Below are 22,727 nucleotides of genomic sequence, written 5' to 3' on the forward strand. Positions count from 1 at the left end.
CATTTACATTAAGAAGATACACTCCTGATCAGAATCTTAAGACCAGTGAAAAACTGCATGAATTTGCATTCTGCACTGTTGGATCTTAAGAAGGTTCTAAGTAGAGCTTCAAAATGCAAAAAGAAGAAATGGGAACAAGAGACCAAAAGTTGTGAGCAGGCAATTTATTGAAAAGTGGGTTGTTCATCAGCTAATTGCTGTTTATATTGTTTAATTGTTTAAAAAAATGCCTGCTCACTTTTGGTCAGTGATGCCAGTTTCTTCTTTTTGAATTTTGAAGCTTTACTTAGGGCCCTGTCCCACTGGGGAGAGGATTAAATCTGTATGAACTGAGTACACAAATTTCGGGCATTCGTTGTCATCTGCAAGAAAAATGGCTAAAAATGACAACTGTCCCAGTATGAATTATGGATTTATTAATAATGTATAGCGAATATATGATGAACAATCACATTTGTATAACGCATGTAGTGAGGAAATGGATCCGATGCATTGCGATTATCACGGGTGTATTATGAATGCATCACGCACGTGTTTGCGCGTGCACAGCATCTGCATTGCGGTCATAAAAGAAGCGCACTCGCTCCTTTCAGCATCACTATTCACACCAACAATACAACCTCTGGAGCATTTGCTGAACTTGGACAAGTTGATTGGAGTAAAGAAGCAGTGAACAGGGCGAGTGGTGACGTCAGCAGATCGCACCAGAGCGCAGCTCGTCGGAACAATTATAAGAAGTTAAATCTGTTATAAATACTGCAACAGCTGCAGACAAGAAGGACAAAACATGCAACTGTTTTATCAAGCCTTGACAATGTAAACAAGTCAAATAATTACCTTTTTAGATGGCTCAAAATTCTTTCTGCAGCTTGTTATCCATTCACGCGCACGAGTGTGTGAACGGCCCAACTGCAGCTTCCTGTAATTCAGGAGGTGATTAGAGCCATTTTCAACAGCCAATTTGCACAATAAAATGATTAATCCACCACAAAATAATTATTTTATATACACAGCATCCAGCGCAGAGCACATGGCAGCTGGTGGAACAAAGAACGGCATCCAGCTGTGAACACAGCGCATCTGATTTGCATCCGCCGCAAATCAGATACAAAGCAGACGTAATAAAAACACTTTATTCATGACCAATCTGTATGCAGTCGCTACAACTTATTTACTTTGTGATGTGGACATGATGGGCACGCAAAATATCCATTTTGCACACTGTCCCACTCCGCTGCCAAGCCGCAAATCCCTGTCAGTTGCGGATATCAGCAGATGACGGCGGATATACAGTGCATAGATTGCGTATGTATATGTATGTATGGAGTATGTAAGGCGGATGTCATCCGCAGTCAAAATTTTGTGCAGCTCAAAAATCCTGGTAACAGAAAAAACGTACCTCTGCAGATAATTGCGGACGTGTGTGGGTGTCAGCCGACTCATACAAGCATGTTTCATGCATATTGCGGATGTTAAGCGAATATGAGCCAATTTTGTGAGCAATCCATAACAAATCCTCCTAAATGCCAGTGGGACAGGACCCTTAGAACCTTCTTAAGATCCAACAGTAAAAGGCAAATTCATGCAATTTTTCAACTGGTCTTAAGATTTCAATCAGGAGTGTATTTTGTGGTTTGAGTGTATCTTTCATTTATTTTTACATTCAATATTGTTATTTGTAGTGTGAGTAGTTTTATAAAATACAAATATGGGGGTGGAGGTATAGCAGCGAGCCCCAAAACTAATGAACAGCAACAACAAAATAATTTATACAAATTACAATTTCAAGTTGTTGTTTTTTTCCCATTTAAGACTGCAAAGAAGTATTTGTATTATTATAATTTTCTTATGGAATTTTAATCTGCAATATTTTAAATAGAAATGATTTTAAATAAAACTAATCATTCATCATTAGTGGGGAAATCCCCAAGATATTCAAATATTAATAAGTGGGCCTCAACACACCAAACTTTGAGAATAGCTGGTCAAAATATTTGCCATTTGCCAAATCCAACTGTTCAAATAGAAATGGAGATGCAACTCTGATCAAGTTTATGTGCTTAGTTGAGTTTTGGTGCTCTTTGAGACAATGTTTTTAAATTTTCTCTACATCATATTTGAATGTATTGAAAAGTGCTTTAGAAATAAATGTATTATTATTTATAACCAACACACTAACGCAGATATTATAAACTGATTTATAAAATACTAACCGGATAAGGATGCAGACGTGGACGTGGATGGGCCACTATCAATCAGTTTTTTCATCTGCTCTCTTAAAACATCACGCTCTTCTTCCAGAGCCTTAATCTTTTCCCTCTCTTGTTCCAGTAATGACGTGGCGGTTGGAGCAATTGCTGTTGCACCTAACAAAATGAAATTATATTTTTTTAATGCAATATTAACATGATTATTGGGATAGGTTAGATTGTATACTTACTTTCCACATCTGTGCTTTCTGGTGGTATAGGGATAATCATGCTACTAGGTCCTGCTACGGGCTTCCGATCCCTTTTATTTCTTTTGAGGGGCATACTGAAAAATTCAATGCACACATAAAGACAAATGTTAGAATACATAAAAAAAAAAGGCGTTTAGAGAAAGATTACTGTCATATATTGGTCTCCAAAACAATGGCCATACACATAAGCCTACAGAACATCTTTTTACATCTTTAATCAGCATAATGCATGTCTATTATGTTTTAAAGGGTTATTAAAACAGCATGAAGAGAGCAATTTATTTTATGAAGGGCCGTTATACGATTTAAAATCCCACATCATCTTTTTTTAATCACAAACTAATGCCCCTCTAGCTGCCACCATGTCGTGGTGGGGGAGTTTGTGTACCCGGATGATCCTAGGAGCTATGTTGTCGGGGGCTTTGTGCTCCCTGTAGGGTCTCCCAGGGCAAACAGGTCCTAGGTGACGGGTCAGACAAAGGGCAGTTCAGAACCTCCATGACCACTAGAAGATCAAGGACCGAGATGGGTATGGCGGAGCCGGGGCCCCACCCTGGAGCCAGGCCCGGGGTTGGGGCTCGCGCACGAGCGCCTGGTGGTCAGGCCTTAGCCCACGGGGCCCGGCCGGGCTCAGCCCGAAAAAACGACGTGGGCCCGCCCTCCTGTGGGTTCACCACCTGCAGAGGGGGCCATGGGGGTCGGGTGCAGAGAGGATTGGGTGGCGGTCGATCGCGGGTGGCCTGGCGGCCCGGTCCATGCTCACAGCCCCTGGCTGTTGGGATGTCCCTGGGAGGGGTACTAGATAGCACTCCGACTGGTGACTCCATTGTTCTCCTGGGGGATTTCAACGCCCACGTGGACGGCGACAGTGAGACCTGGAGGGGGGTGATCGGGAAGCACGGCCTCCCCGATCTGAACCTGAGTGGTGTTCAGTTGTTGGACTTCTGTGCTAGTCACAGTTTGTCCATCACGAACACCATGTTCGAGCACAAGGGTGTCCATAAGTGCACGTGGCACCAGGACACCCTGAGCCGGAGGTCAATGATCGACTTTGTAGTCGTATCATCTGATCTTCGGCCACGTTTCTCGGACACTCGAGTGAAGAGGGGCAGAGCTGTCGACCGATCACCAACTGGTGGTGAGTTGGATCCGCTGGGAGGGGAGGAAGCCAGTCAGACCTGGCAGGCCCAAACGTATCGTGAGGGTCTGCTGGGAACGACTGGCGGAACCCTCAGTCAGCAAGGTCTTCAACTCCCACCTCCGGGAGAGCTTCTCCCAGATCCCGGGGGAGGTTGGAAACATGGAGTCTGAGTGGACCATGTTCTCCACCTCCATTGTCGATGAGGCTGCTCGTAGCTGTGGTCGCAAGGTCTCTGGTGCCTGTCGCAGCGGCAATCCCCGAACCCGGTGGTGGACACCGGAAGTAAGGGATGCCGTCAAGCTGAAGAAGGAGTCCTACTTATCTTTGTTGGTAGGTGGGACCCCAGAGGCAGTTGACAGGTACTGGCAGGCTATGCGTGCCGCAACCAGTGCAGTCGCAGAGGCAAAAACTCGGGTCTGGGAGGAGTTCGGGGAGGCTATGGAGGAGGACTATCGGTTGGCCTTGAAGAGATTCTGGCAAAACGTCCGACGCCTCAGGAGGCGGAAGTAGCTCTCCACTGGGGAGGGTGGGGAGCTGTTGACCCTGACTGGGGATGTTGTCGGGCGGTGGAAGGAGTACTTGGAGGATCTCCTCAATCCCATCGTCACGTCTTCCGAGGAGGAAGCAGAGACTGGGGACTCAGAGGCAGACTCATCCATTACCCAGGCCGAAGTCACGAGGTGGTTAGAAAGCTCCTCGGTGGCAAGGCTCCTGGGGTGGATGAAATTCGTCCTGAGTACCCTAAGTCTCTGGATGTTGTGGGACTGTCTTGGCTGACGCACCTCTGCAACATCGCGTGGCGATCAGGGACAGTGCCTCTGGATTGGCAGACCGGGGTGGTGGTCCCTCTGTTTAAGAAGGGGGACCGGAGGGTGTGTTCCAACTATAGGGGGATCACACTCCTCAGCCTCCCCGGTAAGGTCTATTCCAGAGTACTGGAGAGGAGAATTCGACCGGTGGTCGAACCTCGGATTCAGGAGGAGCAGTGTGGTTTTCATCCTGGTCGCGGCACACTGGACCAGCTCTACACGCTCCATCGGGTGCTCAAGGGTTCATGGGAGTTTGCCCAACCAGTCCACATGTGTTTTGTGGATCTGGAGAAGGTGTTCGACCATGTCCCTCGGGGCATCCTGTGGGGAGTGCTCCGGGAGTACAGGGTAAGGGCTGGTAAGGGCTATCCGGTCCCTGTACGACTGCAGCAGGAGTCTGGTTTGCATTGCCGGTAGTAAGTCAAACCTGTTTCCAGTGCACGTTGGCCTCCACCAGGGCTGCCCCTTGTCACCGGTTCTGTTCATTATTTTTATGGACAGGATTTCTAGGTGCAGCCAGGTGTAGAGGGGGTCTGGTTTGGGAACCACAGAATCTCATCTCTGCTGTTTGCGGACGATGTTGTTCTGTTGGCTTCGTCAAATCAGGACCTTCAGCGTCAACTGGGGCAGTTTGCAGCAGAGTGTGAAGCGTCTGGGATGAAAATCAGCACCTCCAAATCCAAGGCCATGGTTCTTGACCGGAAAAAGGTGCTTTGCCCTCTTCAGGTCGGTGGAGTGTCCTTGCCTCAAGTGGAGGAGTTTAAGTATCTCGGGGTCTTGTTCATGAGTGAGGGATGGATGGAGCGTGAGATCGATAGACGGATCGGTGCAGCATCTGTAGTGATGCGGTCGCTGTATCGGACCGTCGTGGTGAAGAGAGAGCTGAGTAGGGGGGCAAAGCTCTCGATTTACCGATCGATCTACATTCTGATCCTCACCTATGGTCATGAGATTTGGCTCATGACCGAAAGAACGAGATCGCGAGTACAAGCGGCCGAGATGAGTTTCCTCCGCAGGGTGGCTGGGCGCTCCCTTAGAGATAGGGTGAGGAGCTCGGTCACTTGGGAGGAGCTCAGAGTCGAGCCGCTGCTCCTCCACGTCGAAAGGAGTCAGTTGAGGTGGCTCGGGCATCTTTTCTGGATGCCCCCTGGACGCCTCGCTGGAGAGGTGTTCCGGGCACGTCCCATTGGGAGGAGGCCCCGGGGAAGACCCAGGACACGCTGGAGGGACTACATCTCTCGGCTGGCTTGGGAACGCCTTGGGGTTCCCCTGGAGGAGCTGGGGGAGGTGTGTGTGGATCGGGAGGTCTGGGCGACTTTGCTTAAGCTGCTGCCCCCACGACCCAACTCCGGATAAAGTGGAAGAAAATGGATGGATGGACAAACTAATGCCGCATAAATCGTAAATATATAGTTAGAAAGTTAAGCAAATAATTTCTCTTGCTCTTTTTAAACACATGGTAAACGTGACAGAAGCTCAGTTGAAACACTCATGAGATGAGATGAGCTTTACATTTAAGTCACAAATGTTTGGCTCAACTAAAATCAAAAGACAAAATGTGGTAAATACACTCGAATGCATAGCCTTCACCCCCCTATGTACACTGCCTGCCAGAGGTGTCAAAAACAGCTTCAGAAAGTAAAAGTCAAGCCACATATTTGTTCCATCTTGCCAATAAACCAGCTGATTGTAATTAGTTCAGCTCTTCAGGCAGGTGGATGAGCTAATTATTGAGATCACCTGTTTTAGGAGCACAGGTAGAAGCCACACATGGGAGGGTTTTTAATTTCTAAAGCCGGATTTGACACATTTGCGTGCCTGCAAATGCCGTCCTGAACGTCGTGCGGTGCGGGCACCGCAAGGATTCAAACGACTTTAACCAAGCTTGTAATGTTCAGTGGCCAAAAAATCTGCAAGATTGGATTTTTGTCGCACGCGGCGCCCATTGGATTTAACAAACAGTTAACTCAACGTTTGTTAATATCTATTAAAAATAATTGACAGTATTATTTTTTTTTATTGTGTTCACAAATAATCTCTTTGTCGTTCATGTCGCTTCATAACGCCACTTGGGTCTTTCTGCATTTAGTCATTTTCTAGACGGACTTAATTTTCGGGATGGACCAGTATCCATTTTTTCTACTCCCGCCAAAATTTCTTCAGTCCGACGTGTCTGAATCGTCTGAAAATTGTGCTTCATTATGAATTTAACTCAAAAATTATTAGAAAAAATTGAAAAGGGGAAAAAGAAAAGAATAGTGCTGATAAAATGGCTGCAGAAAATGAAACTTATTAGCAAAAAGAAGAGATGTTCCCTTTGCAACAATAGAATGCAATTAAAAAAATGTGGCAGTACTAAGGATGGATACCGTTGGTAAGTTTTCTCACAACTTGTTAATAACAGCTGCTGGACTTTTGATCATTTGTTATGATTAATGTTGATATTTGCCATATGTAGTATGTAGACTACTATAAAAATTATTATACTGATGATGTATGAGTTAATACCAAATTAATTAATTCATCAGTGTGCTGTGTTAATATTTTGTATGTTAACATAGCTCTTTTTTATATATCATCATTAGTGTTTCCTGCTTTGTATAAAGCAGAAGAATATGGATGGATATTATTATTATATCATAAGTTGCTTATATAAGAGTCTCTTTACTTAAAATGATTTTATTTAAGAAGTAAAAAGTGGCTCCAAAAATTAAGTGTAAAAGGTAAATGATTAAGATTTTTTTAAACAAGGTAACTCAGGCAGGATAATCAGATTATTTGTTTAGAGTTGATTTCGAACAGAATGTAACATGACAAATCTTGCAAAAATCCTGATATTTATAAGTACAAGTAAATTAGCTAAGAACCTTTTATATTTAATCATAGATCTAATCTAGTACAGATCCTCTTTGAAAATAAACATCTCCAACAGGTACAAGAAGAAGGCTACTATTCATGAGATAATGTAACCTAATACAAAGGTACGGCGGCATATTGGGGCCATTCAAAGACAGGGAAAAAAAATGGAGATTACATTTTCGAGTTTAAAGTCAGAAATATACAAGAATAAACATGCAAATGTACGAGAAATAACACGCAAATTTGCGAGATTAAAAACATGCAAATCTGCAAGAAAAAAGTAGCAAATTTGCGAGAAGTAAGTCACAAATATACGAGAATAAACATGCAAATTTACGAGAAATAACACGCAAATTTGTGAGATTTAAACATTCAAATTTGCGACATTATAAACGTACATTTGTGAGAAAAAGACAACGCGAGATTAGAACACGTAACTACAGCTACATAGTGATGGAATGAGATGGAACAATGGCTTCATCATGTACGTTTTTACTGTCAAAAAGAATTAATAGATGGGTAGCGGTTTCAATATTTAATGTCTGAGAGATATAATGCTTGTGCTTGCTGTTAATACAAATGCAGGTAACAGCTAGCCTGGATGTTAGCTTTGCTGATTTGGCTATCAAATTATTAAGTTGATGTAGCTAGTATTAAATGTATTTTTTATGTATGCTTTTAAGTTGCATAGGCTCAATATCTTTTACATTTACTAGCAAGTTATTATAGCCCATTACAAAATTAATAAAACTTAATAGCAGGCTAAAGCAACTACTGTAAATGAACAAGTTTTAAAAAATATTTTTCTATATTTATATTTTTAGTTATATTGGTCTGTGTCATTAGGTCAGATAATGCAAACCATGTATGATTTAAGGTTGTTGATTGATATTGTGCTGTCTTTTTACAGCAAAGGGCAGAGTCTTGACAGTCTCTGATTTTTTGCGAGAACGTGGTGTCCAGAGGAGGTTATTAACTATCTGGAGAATGAAAAGGTACCAGGAATACACACAATAAATACAAAGCCATATATTTATAAGCAGTCATTGCTATGTGTCATCCTAATTAACGTTTTTATGAATAATCTGTTAACTGATGTTATGTCCTTTACTTCCACAGATTGACATCCATGTCATCTGTCTTATGGAGGACCACGATCTGGCTAATTATATTCCATCATATGGGGATCGTCTGGCATTGAGAAACTTTTGCAAAGGTAAACATCTCTTGAGAGGAGGAAGACTGGACTTTTTGAAAAACTGAGGTCAAAACTTCAACAGACAAAAGAAATTGCTGCCAATAAAAAATAAAGGAACAGTACAGCACAATGAACGCACTGGTCCTGCCAAAAAGCGAGGTAAAGCGAGCCATCGCATAATTGAAATAGGGTGGATTCATTTTGAGAAGGGGGAGTTTAAGCAAATAAGAGCCAAACAAGGAGGTGGCACTCGAACCTTGGATCTTGAAATAGAAACTGGGATGCACACTGTTCTAGAAAAGGGGAAGAATCTTTTCTTTCCTGGTGGCAAAGTCCACAAAAGGCCAGGAAAGTGATTTTAGATTTGAGCTCTGGCATTATAAGCAAAATAGAATCACTGAGAAGGACATTACCACTGGTGTTTTCTATGACACTACATGTGTGTCCAGGTTACCATTTTATATTGCTACTTTTCGCAAAACACAGCCAAGTCCTACAGACACATCTGAATCAGAAGCAGGAAACAATGATACAGAACTCCTGGAGTCAAGTGACAATGAAAGCGATAAAGATCATTCTAATCAACAGACAGATGATGATTCATCAGAAGATGGTGACCTGTTAGTTCATGATCATGTTGAAGGCAGCACACTTAGCCACCCAGCCTTACCTAATGCAGACATAGATTTCTCCTCAGTCATTGACCACAGCTATGCCCAAGACCCTCAACACAACACAGAGCTTGTGGACTTCACCTCCTCATCTGATGATGAAGTCACATTTGGCTCATATGTTGATACTGCAGAATATTCATCAGATGAGAATGACAGAGCCATATGACTTTGAATTCATGTTGCAACAGCCGCCTTCCACCACCAGTGTGCCCACTCCACACCCCACACCACAAGTGCCTTCTACCTCCAGTGTGCCCACTCCACACCCCACACCACAAGTGCCTTCTACCTCCAGTGTGCCCACTCCACGCCCCACACCACAAGTGCCTTCTACCTCCAGTGTGCCCACTCCACGCCCCACACCACAAGTGCCTTCTACCTCCAGTGTGCCCACTCCACGCCCCACACCACAAGTGCCTTCTACCTCCAGTGTGCCCACTCCACGCCCCACACCACAAGTGCCTTCTACCTCCAGTGTGCCCACTCAACACCCCACACCACAAGTGCCTTCTACCTCCAGTGTGCCCACTCAACGCCCCACACCACAAGTGCCTTGTACCTCCAGTGTGCCCACTCCACGCCCCACACCACAAGTGCCTTCTACCTCCAGTGTGCCCACTCCACGCCCCACACCACAAGTGCCTTCTACCTCCAGTGTGCCCACTCCACGCCCCACACCACAGGTGCCTTCTACCTCCAGTGTGCCCACTCCACGCCCCACACCACAAGTGCCTTCTACCTCCAGTGTGCCCACTCCACGCCCCACACCACAAGTGCCTTCTACCTCCAGTGTGCCCACTCCACGCCCCACACCACAAGTGCCTTCTACCTCCAGTGTGCCCACTCAACACCCCACACCACAAGTGCCTTCTACCTCCAGTGTGCCCACTCAACGCCCCACACCACAAGTGCCTTGTACCTCCAGTGTGCCCACTCCACGCCCCACACCACAAGTGCCTTCTACCTCCAGTGTGCCCACTCCACGCCCCACACCACAAGTGCCTTCTACCTCCAGTGTGCCCACTCCACGCCCCACACCACAGGTGTCTTCTACCTCCAGTGTGCCCACTCCACGCCCCACACCACAGGTGCCTTCTGCCTTCTACCTCCAGTGTGCCCACTCCACGCCCCACACCACAAGTGCCTTCTACCTCCAGTGTGCCCACTCCACACCCCACACCACAAGTGCCTTCTACCTCCAGTGTGCCCACTCCACGCCCCACACCACAGGTGTCTTCTACCTCCAGTGTGCCCACTCCACGCCCCACACCACAGGTGCCTTCTGCCTTCTACCTCCAGTGTGCCCACTCCACGCCCCACACCACAGGTGCCTTCTGCCTTCTACCTCCAGTGTGCCCACTCCACGCCCCACACCACAGGTGCCTTCTACCTCCAGTGTACCCACTCCACGCCCCACACCACAGGTGCCTTATACCTCCAGTGTGCCCACTCCACGCTCCACACCACAGGTGTCTTCTACCTCCAGTGTGCCCACTCCACGCTCCACACCACAGGTGTCTTCTACCTCCAGTGTGCCCACTCCACGCTCCACACCACAGGTGTCTTCTACCTCCAGTGTGCCCACTCCACGCCCCACACCACAGGTGCCTTCTATCTCCAGTGTGCCCACTCCACGCCCCACACCACAGGTGCCTTCTGCCTCCTACCTCCAGTGTGCCCACTCCATGCCCCACACCACAGGTGCCTTCTGCCTTCTACCTCCAGTGTGCCCACTCCACGCCCCACACCACAGGTGCCTTCTGCCTTCTACCTCCAGTGTGCCCACTCCATGCCCCACACCACAGGTGTCTTCTACCTCCACTGTAACTGATAACTCTGTGGAAAATGCTGTTGGTTTAGGTGTTCAAAGGGATGTCTATTCCTCATTTTGGCAACATTTTTATGAGCGCTGTACAGTGGGAACAAATGTAAAGGTACCTTTTATAAAGCATGACTTTAGCAGTGAAACGTGGAAGGCTATTGGGAGGATTCTTGTCCAAGGTTACCACACATGCCAGTATCTGCCAATCAAACTGGCTCTACCTCTTCTAGAGTTAATTTTATATAGAGAAGTGTTAACTAATTTACTTGAAACCTTTATGCATTTTGTAAGTTCTCATGATCACAATATTTTGCAGCAGGCCCTCGATGATTTTGCATCAGTTGAGTTGGATGAGGTTCTTGAGGTTCTGTCAAACTACGAATGCCACACAAGAGTTACACCAGACACACTGAGAAACATCCTACAAGAGATTGCACACAAGGAGTTGGTGCAAAAGCCTATGTTTGTGATAGATTGTTGGAAGGACGTAGTGATGCCAAATGTCTCTTTCACACGAGCTTTTGAGGATGTTTGAAAACAACAAACCAACTCCTAAAAAAGTAGTGGGATTACTTCAGTTCCCAGAATCAATGACAGAAAGCCAAAGGGAGGTCCACAACCACCTTAAAAGATATATAAGAGAATTAAATGAAGACAAACTGGGAAGGTTCCTGAGATTCACAACAAGAAGTGATGTCCTAATATTTCCAAAAATAGAAGTCATGTTTTCAAATATGTCAGCATTTACAAGAAGACCTATTGGAAGAACATGTGGATGTATTCTGGAAATAGCTGATTGTTACAATGGATTTCCTGATTTCCGATCCGAGTTTAATGCCGTCTTAGAGAGCAACATATGGATCATGGACATTGTGTAGTTCATGTGGATGGAACAGATAATAGTTTAAAGGGAGACTAAAAATGTAGTAAAGTTAAGTTTGTTAGATACAAAGAAATAAAGAACTTTTTTCCCCATTTCCATTCTGCACTTTTATTTTACCATCTGTTCTGTGTTTGACTTCTCAGACGACTATACTGCAAACACATCAGATATTTGTCTCTCTTTGCCTCTACTGGTGGTTGGCTCTCACTGCGGTATTGTATCACTTCCTGTTCCGGAGCACAGTGGTGTTTTACTGTATCTGTTAGCTGTTTAATCTGCGCAGTTAGATTGATCTAGTTACCTAGATAACGATTTGTTTCACAGTGTAATCTTCACGTGCCTTAACTAAAGCACTCCCTCTGCTGAATCACCTCTAAATTATTTACACATTATTCACTTTGTGTGTTTTTAGGAATCCGCTAGCTTAGCACAGCTACTAGCTCTTAGCCAATTTAGCATGGCGGCTTCTCCTGTCTCTCCCGCACTTTTCTGCTCTGGGTGTGAAATGTTTAGTTATTCCTCGGACTCCTTTAGCAGTAATGGTACTTGTAATAAGTGTAGCTAGCCAGGCCCCTGTAGTCAGTGCGGACCAAGGTAGCTTAGCCGCCGTTAGCTGTCCCCCAACAGATCCTGAGCAGCCGAGAAAGCAGGCCGACTGGGTGACTGTGATGAGGAAGCGTAGCCCTAAACAGAAGCCCCGTGTACACCGCCAACCCGTTCACATTTCTAACCGTTTTTCCCCACTTGACGACACACCCGCCGAGGATCAAACTCTGGTTATTGGCGACTCTGTTTTGAGAAATGTGAAGTTAGTGACACCAGCAACCATAGTCAGTTGTCTTCCGGGGGCCAGAGCAGGCGACATTGAAGGAAATTTGAAACTGCTGGCTAAGGCTAAGCGTAAATTTGGTAAGATTGTAATTCACGTCGGCAGTAATGACACCCGGTTACACCAATCGGAGGTCACTAAAATTAACATTGAATCGGTGTGTAACTTTGCAAAAACAATGTCGGACTCTGTAGTTTTCTCTGGGCCCCTCCCCAATCGGACCGGGAGTGACATGTTTAGCCGCATGTTCTCCTTGAATTGCTGGCTGTCTGAGTGGTGTCCAAAAAATGAGGTGGGCTTCATAGATCATAGATCTCATTTCTAGAAATCTGGCCAGTTTTCTTAAGTCCTCCAAACCGTGACTATCCAGGGTTGGGACCAGGAAGCAGAGTTGTAGTCTTACACACCTCTCTGCAGCTTCTCTCCAACTGCCATCCCCTCATTACCCCATCCCCGTAGAGACGGTGCCTGCTCCCAGACCACCAATAACCAGCAAAAATCTATTTAAGCATAAAAATTCAAAAAGAAAAAATAATATAGCACCTTCAACTGCACCACAGACTAAAACAGTTAAATGTGGTCTATTAAACATTAGGTCTCTCTCTTCTAAGTCCCTGTTGGTAAATGATATAATAATTGATCAACATATTGATTTATTCTGCCTTACAGAAACCTGGTTACAGCAGGATGAATATGTTAGTTTAAATGAGTCAACACCCAGCAGCAATCTTCCTCTCCAGCTTATTAATTAATCAAAAACCCAGACAGAGCTTTAATTCATTTGAAAGCTTGACTCTTAGTCTTGTCCATCCAAATTGGAAGTCCCAAAAACCAGTTTTATTTGTTATTATCTATCATCCACCTGGTCGTTACTGTGAGTTTCTCTGTGAATTTTCAGACCTTTTGTCTGACTTAGTGCTTAGCTCAGATAAGATAATTATAGTGGGCGATTTTAACATCCACACAGATGCTGAGAATGACAGCCTCAACACTGCATTTAATCTATTATTAGACTCAATTGGCTTTGCTCAAAATGTAAATGAGTCCACCCACCACTTTAATCATATCTTAGATCTTGTTCTGACTTATGGTATGGAAATTGAAGACTTAACAGTATTCCCTGAAATCTCCCTTCTGTCTGATCATTTCTTAATAACATTTACATTTACTCTGATGGACTACCCAGCAGTGGGGAATAAGTTTCATTACACTAGAAGTCTTTCAGAAAGCACTGTAACTAGGTCTAAGGATATGATTCCTTCTTTATGTTCTCTAATGCCATATACCAACACAGTGCAGAGTAGCTACCTAAACTCTGTAAGTGAGATAGAGTATCTTGTCAATAGTTTTACATCCTCATTGAAGACAACTTTGGATGCTGTAGCTCCTCTGAAAAAGAGAGCTTTAAATCAGAAGTGCCTGACTCCGTGGTATAACTCACAAACTCGCAGCTTAAAGCAGATAACCCGTAAGTTGGAAAGGAAATGGCGTCTCACTAATTTAGAAGATCTTCACTTAACCTGGAAAAAGAGTCTGTTGCTCTATAAAAAAAAGCCCTCCGTAAAGCTAGGACATCTTACTACTCATCACTATTTGAAGAAAATAAGAACAACCCCAGGTTTCTTTTCAGCCAGGCTGACAAAGAGTCAGAGCTCTATTGAGCCGAGTATTCCTTTAACTTTAACTAGTAATGACTTCATGACTTTCTTTGCTAATAAAATTTTAACTATTAGAGAAAAAATTACTCATAACCATCCCAAAGACGTATCATTATCTTTGGCTGCTTTCAGTGATGCCGGTATTTGGTTAGACTCTTTCTCTCCGATTGTTCTGTCTGAGTTATTTTCATTAGTTACTTCCTCCAAACCATCAACATGTCTATTAGACCCCATTCCTACCAGGCTGCTCAAGGAAGCCCTACCATTATTTAATGCTTCGATCTTAAATATGATCAATCTATCTTTATTAGTTGGCTATGTACCACAGGCTTTTAAAGTGGCAGTAATTAAACCATTACTTAAAAAGCCATCACTTGACCCAGCTATCTTAGCTAATTATAGGCCAATCTCCAACCTTCCTTTTCTCTCAAAAATTCTTGAAAGGGTAGTTGTAAAACAGCTAACTGATCATCTGCAGAGGAATGGTCTATTTGAAGAGTTTCAGTCAGGTTTTAGAATTCATCATAGTACAGAAACAGCATTAGTGAAGGTTACAAATGATCTTCTTATGGCCTCAGACAGTGGACTCATCTCTGTGCTTGTTCTGTTAGACCTCAGTGCTGCTTTTGATACTGTTGACCATAAAATTTTATTACAGAGATTAGAGCATGCCATAGGTATTAAAGGCACTGCGCTGCGGTGGTTTGAATCATATTTATCTAATAGATTACAATTTGTTCATGTAAATGGGGAATCTTCTTCACAGACTAAGGTTAATTATGGAGTTCCACAAGGTTCTGTGCTAGGACCAATTTTATTCACTTTATACATGCTTCCCTTAGGCAGTATTATTAGACGGCATTGCTTAAAGTTTCATTGTTACGCAGATGATACCCAGCTTTATCTATCCATGAAGCCAGAAGACACACAGCAATTAGCTAAACTGCAGGATTGTCTTACAGACATAAAGACATGGATGACCTCTAATTTCCTGCTTTTAAACTCAGATAAAACTGAAGTTATTGTACTTGGCCCCACAAATCTTAGAAACATGGTGTCTAACCAGATCCTTACTCTGGATGGCATTACTCTGATGTCTAGTAATACTGTGAGAAATCTTGGAGTCATTTTTGATCAGGATATGTCCTTCAATGCGCATATTAAACAAATATGTAGGACTGCTTTTTTGCATTTACGCAATATCTCTAAAATTAGAAAGGTCTTGTCTCAGAGTGATGCTGAAAAACTAATTCATGCATTTATTTCCTCTAGGCTGGACTATTGTAATTCATTATTATCAGGTTGTCCTAAAAGTTCCCTGAAAAGCCTTCAGTTAATTCAAAATGCTGCAGCTAGAGTACTGACGGGGACTAGAAGGAGAGAGCATATCTCACCCATATTGGCCTCTCTTCATTGGCTTCCTGTTAATTCTAGAATAGAATTTAAATTTCTTCTTCTTACTTATAAGGTTTTGAATAATCAGGCCCCATCTTATCTTAGGGACCTCATAGTACCATATCACCCCAATAGAGCGCTTCGCTCTCAGACTGCAGGCTTACTTGTAGTTCCTATGGTTTGTAAGAGTAGAATGGGAGGCAGAGCCTTCAGCTTTCAGGCTCCTCTCCTGTGGAACCAGCTCCCAATTCGGATCAGGGAGACAGACACCCTCTTTACTTTTAAGATTAGGCTTAAAGCTTTCCTTTTTGCTAAAGCTTATAGTTAGGGCTGGATCAGGTGCATTGAGTGTTTCTTTCTCTTTTTGCTCTGTATGCAGCACTCTGCATTTAATCATTAGTGATTGATCTCTGCTCCCCTCCACAGCATGTCTTTTTCCTGGTTCTCTCCCTCAGCCCCAACCAGTCCCAGCAGAAGACTGCCCCTCCCTGAGCCTGGTTCTGCTGGAGGTTTCTTCCTGTTAAAAGGGAGTTTTTCCTTCCCACTGTCGCCAAGTGCTTGCTCACAGGGGGTTGTTTTGACTGTTGGGGTTTTACATAATTATTGTATGGCCTTGCCTTACAATATAAAGCGCCTTGGGGCAACTGTTTGTTGTGATTTGGCGCTATATAAATAAATTGATTTGATTTGTCATAAGACATTTACATAGTGACATGTGGTGGTCTTAAAGAGTAAAGTATTCACTGTTCACTAATTGTTTATAGATGATGTTGAACAAATCATCTACAGATGTTTTAGCAATATAAGTAAACAATGCTGCATCTTAATTTTAGTGTGTTCTGAACTGTCTAAAAACTGTATAAAATGTAAAGTTGAGCACCTAAGTGGGATACCAGTTCATGGGTAGGTGTGCAAAAAGGAATAGTTTGCAAACCGATTGTGAAGTACTTTGAACTTTTTTTTACCAAAACAATTGTGTAAAGCACTTCTACATGTTTAACACATTTAAGTTTAGCTGTTACTATAATCACACACAAGAGCAGTGTTTCTATCATTCCAAAATAAAAATAAATAAATACATCAAAACATGCACATAGTGAGGTATGGTGTGTATTCCCATAGGATTTTCATGCTAAAATTGATTTTGTTGCTGCTTGGGTTTCAACAGGGCCTAGACTGTTATAAAATGACGGAGTAGAGAAGCTTGAATCTTCGACTGGACTGGGTTGCTTGACGTGAGGACGTTTCGCTTCAAGTCACAGAAGCTTCCTCAGCTAAAATTCTTGCTCTGGTAGTCTGACTTCTGTCTTGACTCTTGTAGAGAAGAATAAACCAGACACCAACAAAAACTGGAGTTTTTAACCTAACCAGACCCCTCCTACCGAGAGGCCGACTGCTATAGGCTAGTGACTAAACAATAGCTCTAATTAGCACCTATTGTGCTCTAGTTAGCACTCTCCTAATGATGGGATGGAAGCCTCCCCTGATGGCTCCCTTGACGACTCTCCTGATGACGTGAATGACTCATTACCATGAACAAAAGACTGAAACTGCTTTGACCTGAGTACCCCATTGTAAACAGGGGACAAAGTGTGTCTGAGACCCACCCCCCGGTTAAGGCTGGGTTTCAACTGTTTTACAAAGAATGCTTCCTTGACACCTCTCTCAAACCATTTCTTGTCTCTGGCTAAGATTTTAACTTCCTTGTCCTCAAACGTGTGTCTGAAGATCCTCTGTAGTTTTGTAGTTTTCCAGAAGAGCAAAGCTGACAGCCTCACAGACAACACGCCACAGAAGCAGGAAAGATAAGGAGGGAGGGAGAAGAGAAAAATGTGACCATCTCGGCCGAGAGCAAGGAGGCACTATAGGTGAGACTAAGCAACCTTTACACAAGAGGCTACACCAGCACCGCAGAGAGGTCACCAGTGGACCTCAGTCTGCAGTTCATCTCCACCTGAAAGACACTAACCACACGTTTGAGGACAAGGAAGTTAAAATCTTAGCCAGAGAGAAGAAATAGTTTGAGAGAGGTGTCAAGGAAGCATTCTCTGTAAAACAGTTGAAACCCAGCCTTAACCGGGGGGCGGGTCTCAGACACGCTTTGTCCCCTGTTTACAATGGGGTACTCAGGTCTAAGCAGTTTCAGTCTTTTGTTCATGGTAATGAGTCATTCACGTCATCAGGAGAGTCGTCAAGGGAGCCATCAGGGGAGGCTTCCATCCCATCATTAGGAGAGTGCACAATAGGTGCTAATTAGAGCTATTGTTTAGTCACTAGCCTATAGCAGTCGGCCTCTCGGTAGGAGGGGTCTGGTTAGGTTAAAAACTCCAGCTTTTGTTGGCTTCTGGTTTATTCTTCTCTACAAGAGTCAAGACAGAAGTCAGACTACCAGAGCAAGAATTTTAGCTGAGGAAGCTTCTGTGACTTGAAGCGAAACTTCCTCACGTCAAGCAACCCAGTCCAGTCGAAGATTCAAGCTTCTCTAATATGGAAACCAACTGGGCAACTGAGAGCCTACACAGAAATAAAATGACAGAGTTTAAATTTTCAGACCCCTACATCTCTCCTGCAAGGGGACAAATGTTAGTACACAGGTAAATTGAAAATCAAGTTAATCAATTTCAAATATACACCAATATATCTGTCTTGTTGAGAAGATTATAATAATAGTAATAAATAAATATAGTTTGTCTAGGTTCTGACCAATATTTACACAGGTATAGGGCTTTAAAGCTTCAAGGTCATCCTGGGGTAAATGCTCAGATGTTATTGAAAGTGGTGTCAAATGATTACTCTTGTCATACTGAAGTGGAAAATGAATTTTAACTGATTTGGTGATGGCACCATTTGCAACATCCAGGAAAAGTCTTGGTGGCCCCCATAGACCATGTAGAACCTTGATACACTCTGCCATTTAATTATCCAATCAAATGCCATACACTGTAAAATAGTTTTTTTTTTGGGGGGGGGGGGGCTATAACACAATATGAACAACTTGTCACCATTTTCAACAAAATCTGAGCATCTGGTAAATTTTACCCCAGGATAACCTTGAACCATTATGGGCCTATACTGCTTCAAGTAAAAAGCAAAAAATCCATTTTAGCACAAAAATCCTACAGAAACTGTTTCATTGACATACTACGATACCACACTAACACTTTCTATGGCAATGCTGTTAGATATTTTCCAGTATCACTGTTCTAAGTGATGTACACAGCTCATCTGAAGGATGGCCCCATTGATTCTCCTGCATGAGTAACACAGAGAGATCGTAAACAGTCTCATCACAAGGGACCTGGCTCTTCGGTGTGCACTCTTCCTTACACACAGCTACTTCTTCAGGGTCCACTAGTTTAAGCTTATCCTCTGCATCATACAAACTTGGGACTGTGTACATCAGAACAGGATGACCGCTATGCACATCTTGGCCAGGTCGCGGTCTGATCTTGTGGGTATTCCATGTCTGCACTACCTCATCCAACTCCTACAAAAAAAAAAGAATAGAAAAAAATCATGATTAAGAAAAATTATTTTGAATTCAGATATAAATGGGTATGTAATAAACTTACTTGAACAAGGCCAAGAAAACAAAACTGTACCAGGTTTTTATCCAAAAAGTCCCCAGAAAACTGTCCATCATCTTGAAGGGTTTTGAATATGTTCATCCAGAACTGGACACTTTGTTTCCTTAAAAGTCCCCAGAAAACTGTCCATCATCTTGAAGGGTTTTGAATATGTTCATCCAGAACTGGACACTTTGTTTCCTTAAAACCCCCCACCAAGACTCAATACGCTAATTCCCTGTGCTTCTTCCATACACAAAACTGTTGTCTCCTGCAAATGAGTCATCATGGTTTCTTCTAAGAAACACTTGCATATTGGCTACATGTCCATTTTCTGTGCCATGATCCGCGCGTATCCTTTCTGGACAACCAGCCAATTGTGTTACACTTTGTATGTAGTAATCAGCTACAACCTTTGGGTCATTGTTGGTCGTGTAAGCTTCCATCCACACAATAAAACGACTAAACCCATCGATGCATCCATTAATGGCTATACCATACGGTTTCGGCTTATCGTATGAGTCCATGTGCCAAACAGCATTAGGCCCCCTTGTGCTATATTGACGGCATCGAAGGCGTCGTGATTTTCTAATATCAACATCAAGTTGATCAATTAACTTAATCAGCTGGCGTATTGTGTTCTGCTGTACCACAAATCCCTGTTGCACAGCTCGTTGATGAAGCCAGCGGTAACCTTGCATCTGTCCGTGCTGTTGCAGCTCCTGGTACACAAATGTAACACGTCATCTAAGGCAGCATGATTTTTTTCGACGAAACAGGTGCAATCTTTGACAATGCCTCTTCAGAGTGCGAATACTAATAATGACATGGTCATTCTGGGCTAAGTATCTCCTTGTTAGAATTTAATCGTTTAATCAGTTAGTGTCTTTAAGGTGGAGATGAACTGCAGACTGAGGTCCACTGGCGACCTCTCTGCGGTGCTGGTATAGCCTCTTGTTTAAAGGTTGCTTAGTCTCACCTATGTAGTGTTCATTACAGTTTTCCTGACATCTGATATAATACACTACATTGCTCTGTTTGTAACTAGGGATCCTGTCCTTAGGGTGAACTAATTTCTGTCTCGAGGTGTTAACCGGATTAAAGTAAACTGATATTTTGTGCTGTCTGAAGATCCTCTGTAGTTTTTCCCCTACTTCTGCTAAATAAGGGAGAGACACTCCTCTTCTTCTTGTCTCTGTCTCCTGTCTATCTGGTCTCTTTGTTTTCTGGGACTTCTGCACTTTGTCCAGGGACCATCGTGGGTACCCACATACTGTGAGGGCTTTCTGTACAAGTTATTGTTCTTTAGCCCTTCCCTCTGCAGTTGTGGGCACCTGTAGGGCTCTGTGTTGAAGAGTCATAATCACCCCGAGCTTGTGTTCAAGGGGGTGGTTTGAGCCAAAGAGCAGATATTGGTCAGTGTGAGTGGGTTTTCTGTAAACCTCTGTCTGGAGCTGCCTGTTCTCTCCAATCGTAACATCACAGTCCAGGAAGGGTAAATGGTTGTTTCTGGCATCCTCATGTGTGAACTTGATATTGGAATCCACCGAATTGATGTGTTCTGTAAAGTTCTCTACCTCCTGTTGCTTGATTTTAACCCATGTGTCATCGACATATCTGAACCAGTAACTGGGAGAGATGCCCGTGAACGACGTCAAAGCTGTCTTCTCCACTCGCTCCATGTACAGATTGGCCACAATGGGGGATACCGGAGACCCCATCGCACAACCATGGATCTGCGTGTAGTAATTCCCCCTAAACAGGAAATACGTGGTGTTAAGACAGATCTCCAAGAGTTGGCAGATGTGGTCTGGTGTGAGTTTGGTCCTTTCAGGTAGAAACACATTCTCCAGCAGTCTCTGCCTCACAGCTGAGATGGCCTCAGCGGTGGGGATGCAGGTGAACAACAAAGTCACATCAAATGACACCATAGTTTCATCTGCCTCCAGCTGCAGGTCCTTGATCTTGTTCATAAAATCTTGTGTGTTCTCCACATGGTGGTCTAGGTTACCCACTAGAGGAGCCAAAATCCACTTGAGGTGCTTGGCCAAATTGTATGTGATGGAATATGTGCTACTTACAATAGGCCTGAGTGGCATGTCCTGCTTGTGGATTTTGGGCAGTCCATAGATGCATGGAGTGGTGTCACTAGCCTAGTAGTAGTAGTAGTAGTAGTCACTAGCCTATAGCAGTCCGCCTCTCGGTAGGAGGGGTCTGGTTAGGTTAAAAACTCCAGCTTTTGTTGGCTTCTGGTTTATTCTTCTCTACAAGAGTCAAGACAGAAGTCAGACTACCAGAGCAAGAATTTTAGCTGAGGAAGCTTCTGTGATTTGAAGCGAAACGTCCTCACGTCAAGCAACCCAGTCCAGTCGAAGATTCAAGCTTCTCTGCTTCTCTACTTCTCTCAGAATGTAAATGAGTCCACCCACCACTTTAATCATACTTTAGATCTTGTTCTGACTTATGGTATGGAAATTGAAGACTTAACAGTATTCCCTGAAAACCCCCTTCTGTCTGATCATTTCTTAATAACATTTACATTTACTTTGATGGACTACCCAGCAGTGGGGAATAAGTTTCATTACAGTAGAAGTCTTTCGGAAAGCGCTGTAACTAGGTTTAAGGATATGATTCCTTCTTTATGTTCTCCAATGCCATATACCAACACAGTGCAGAGTACCTACCTAAACTCTGTGAGTGAGATAGATTATCTCGTCAATAGTTTTACATCCTCATTCAATCAATTCAATCAATCAATTTTATTTATATAGCGCCAAATCACAACAAACAGTTGCCTCAAGGCGCTTTATATTGTAAGGCAAGGCCATACAATAATTACGTAAAAACCCCAATGGTCAAAACGACCCCCTGTGAGCAAGCACTTGGTGACAGTGGGAAGGAAAAACTCCCTTTTAACAGGAAGAAACCTCCAGCAGAACCAGGCTCAGGGAGGGGCAGTCTTCTGCTGGGACTGGTTGGGGCTGAGGGAGAGAACCAGGAAAAAGACATGCTGTGGAGGGGAGCAGAGATCAATCACTAATGATTAAATGCAGAGTGCTGCATACAGAGCAAAAAGAGAAAGAAACACTCAGTGCATTATGGGAGCCCCCCAGCAGTCTGAGTCTATAGCAGCATAACTAAGGGATGGTTCAGGGTCACCTGATCCAGCCCTAACTATAAGCTTTAGCAAAAAGGAAAGTTTAAGCCTAATCTTAAAAGTAGAGAGGGTGTCTGTCTCCCTGATCCAAATTGGGAGCTGGTTCCACAGGAGAGGAGCCTGAAAGCTGAAGGCTCTGCCTCCCATTCTACTCTTACAAACCCTAGGAACTACAAGTAAGCCTGCAGTCTGAGAGCGAAGCGCTCTATTGGGGTGATATGGTACTATGAGGTCCCTAAGATAAGAAGGGACCTGATTATTCAAAACCTTATAAG

At 43.7% G+C, this 22,727-nt stretch overlaps 1 protein-coding gene across 1 annotated transcript in view; it reads left to right on the forward strand.

Moving 5' to 3' along the window:
• The window catches only part of LOC117530232 (putative mediator of RNA polymerase II transcription subunit 26), a 792,446-nt gene extending 783,257 nt beyond the window's left edge, over positions 1-9,189 (forward strand). The window contains exons 6-7 of the mRNA XM_034193160.1: positions 8,181-8,265; positions 8,390-9,189. Coding sequence (XP_034049051.1) covers positions 8,181-8,265; positions 8,390-8,471 — 167 coding nt within the window. The 3' untranslated portion in view covers positions 8,472-9,189. The remainder of the gene's footprint in view (positions 1-8,180; positions 8,266-8,389) is intronic.
• Positions 9,190-22,727: the final 13,538 nt, after the last annotated feature.

This window comes from Thalassophryne amazonica, chromosome 18, assembly GCF_902500255.1.
Source record: "Thalassophryne amazonica chromosome 18, fThaAma1.1, whole genome shotgun sequence".
NCBI classification, from domain to species: domain Eukaryota; kingdom Metazoa; phylum Chordata; class Actinopteri; order Batrachoidiformes; family Batrachoididae; genus Thalassophryne; species Thalassophryne amazonica.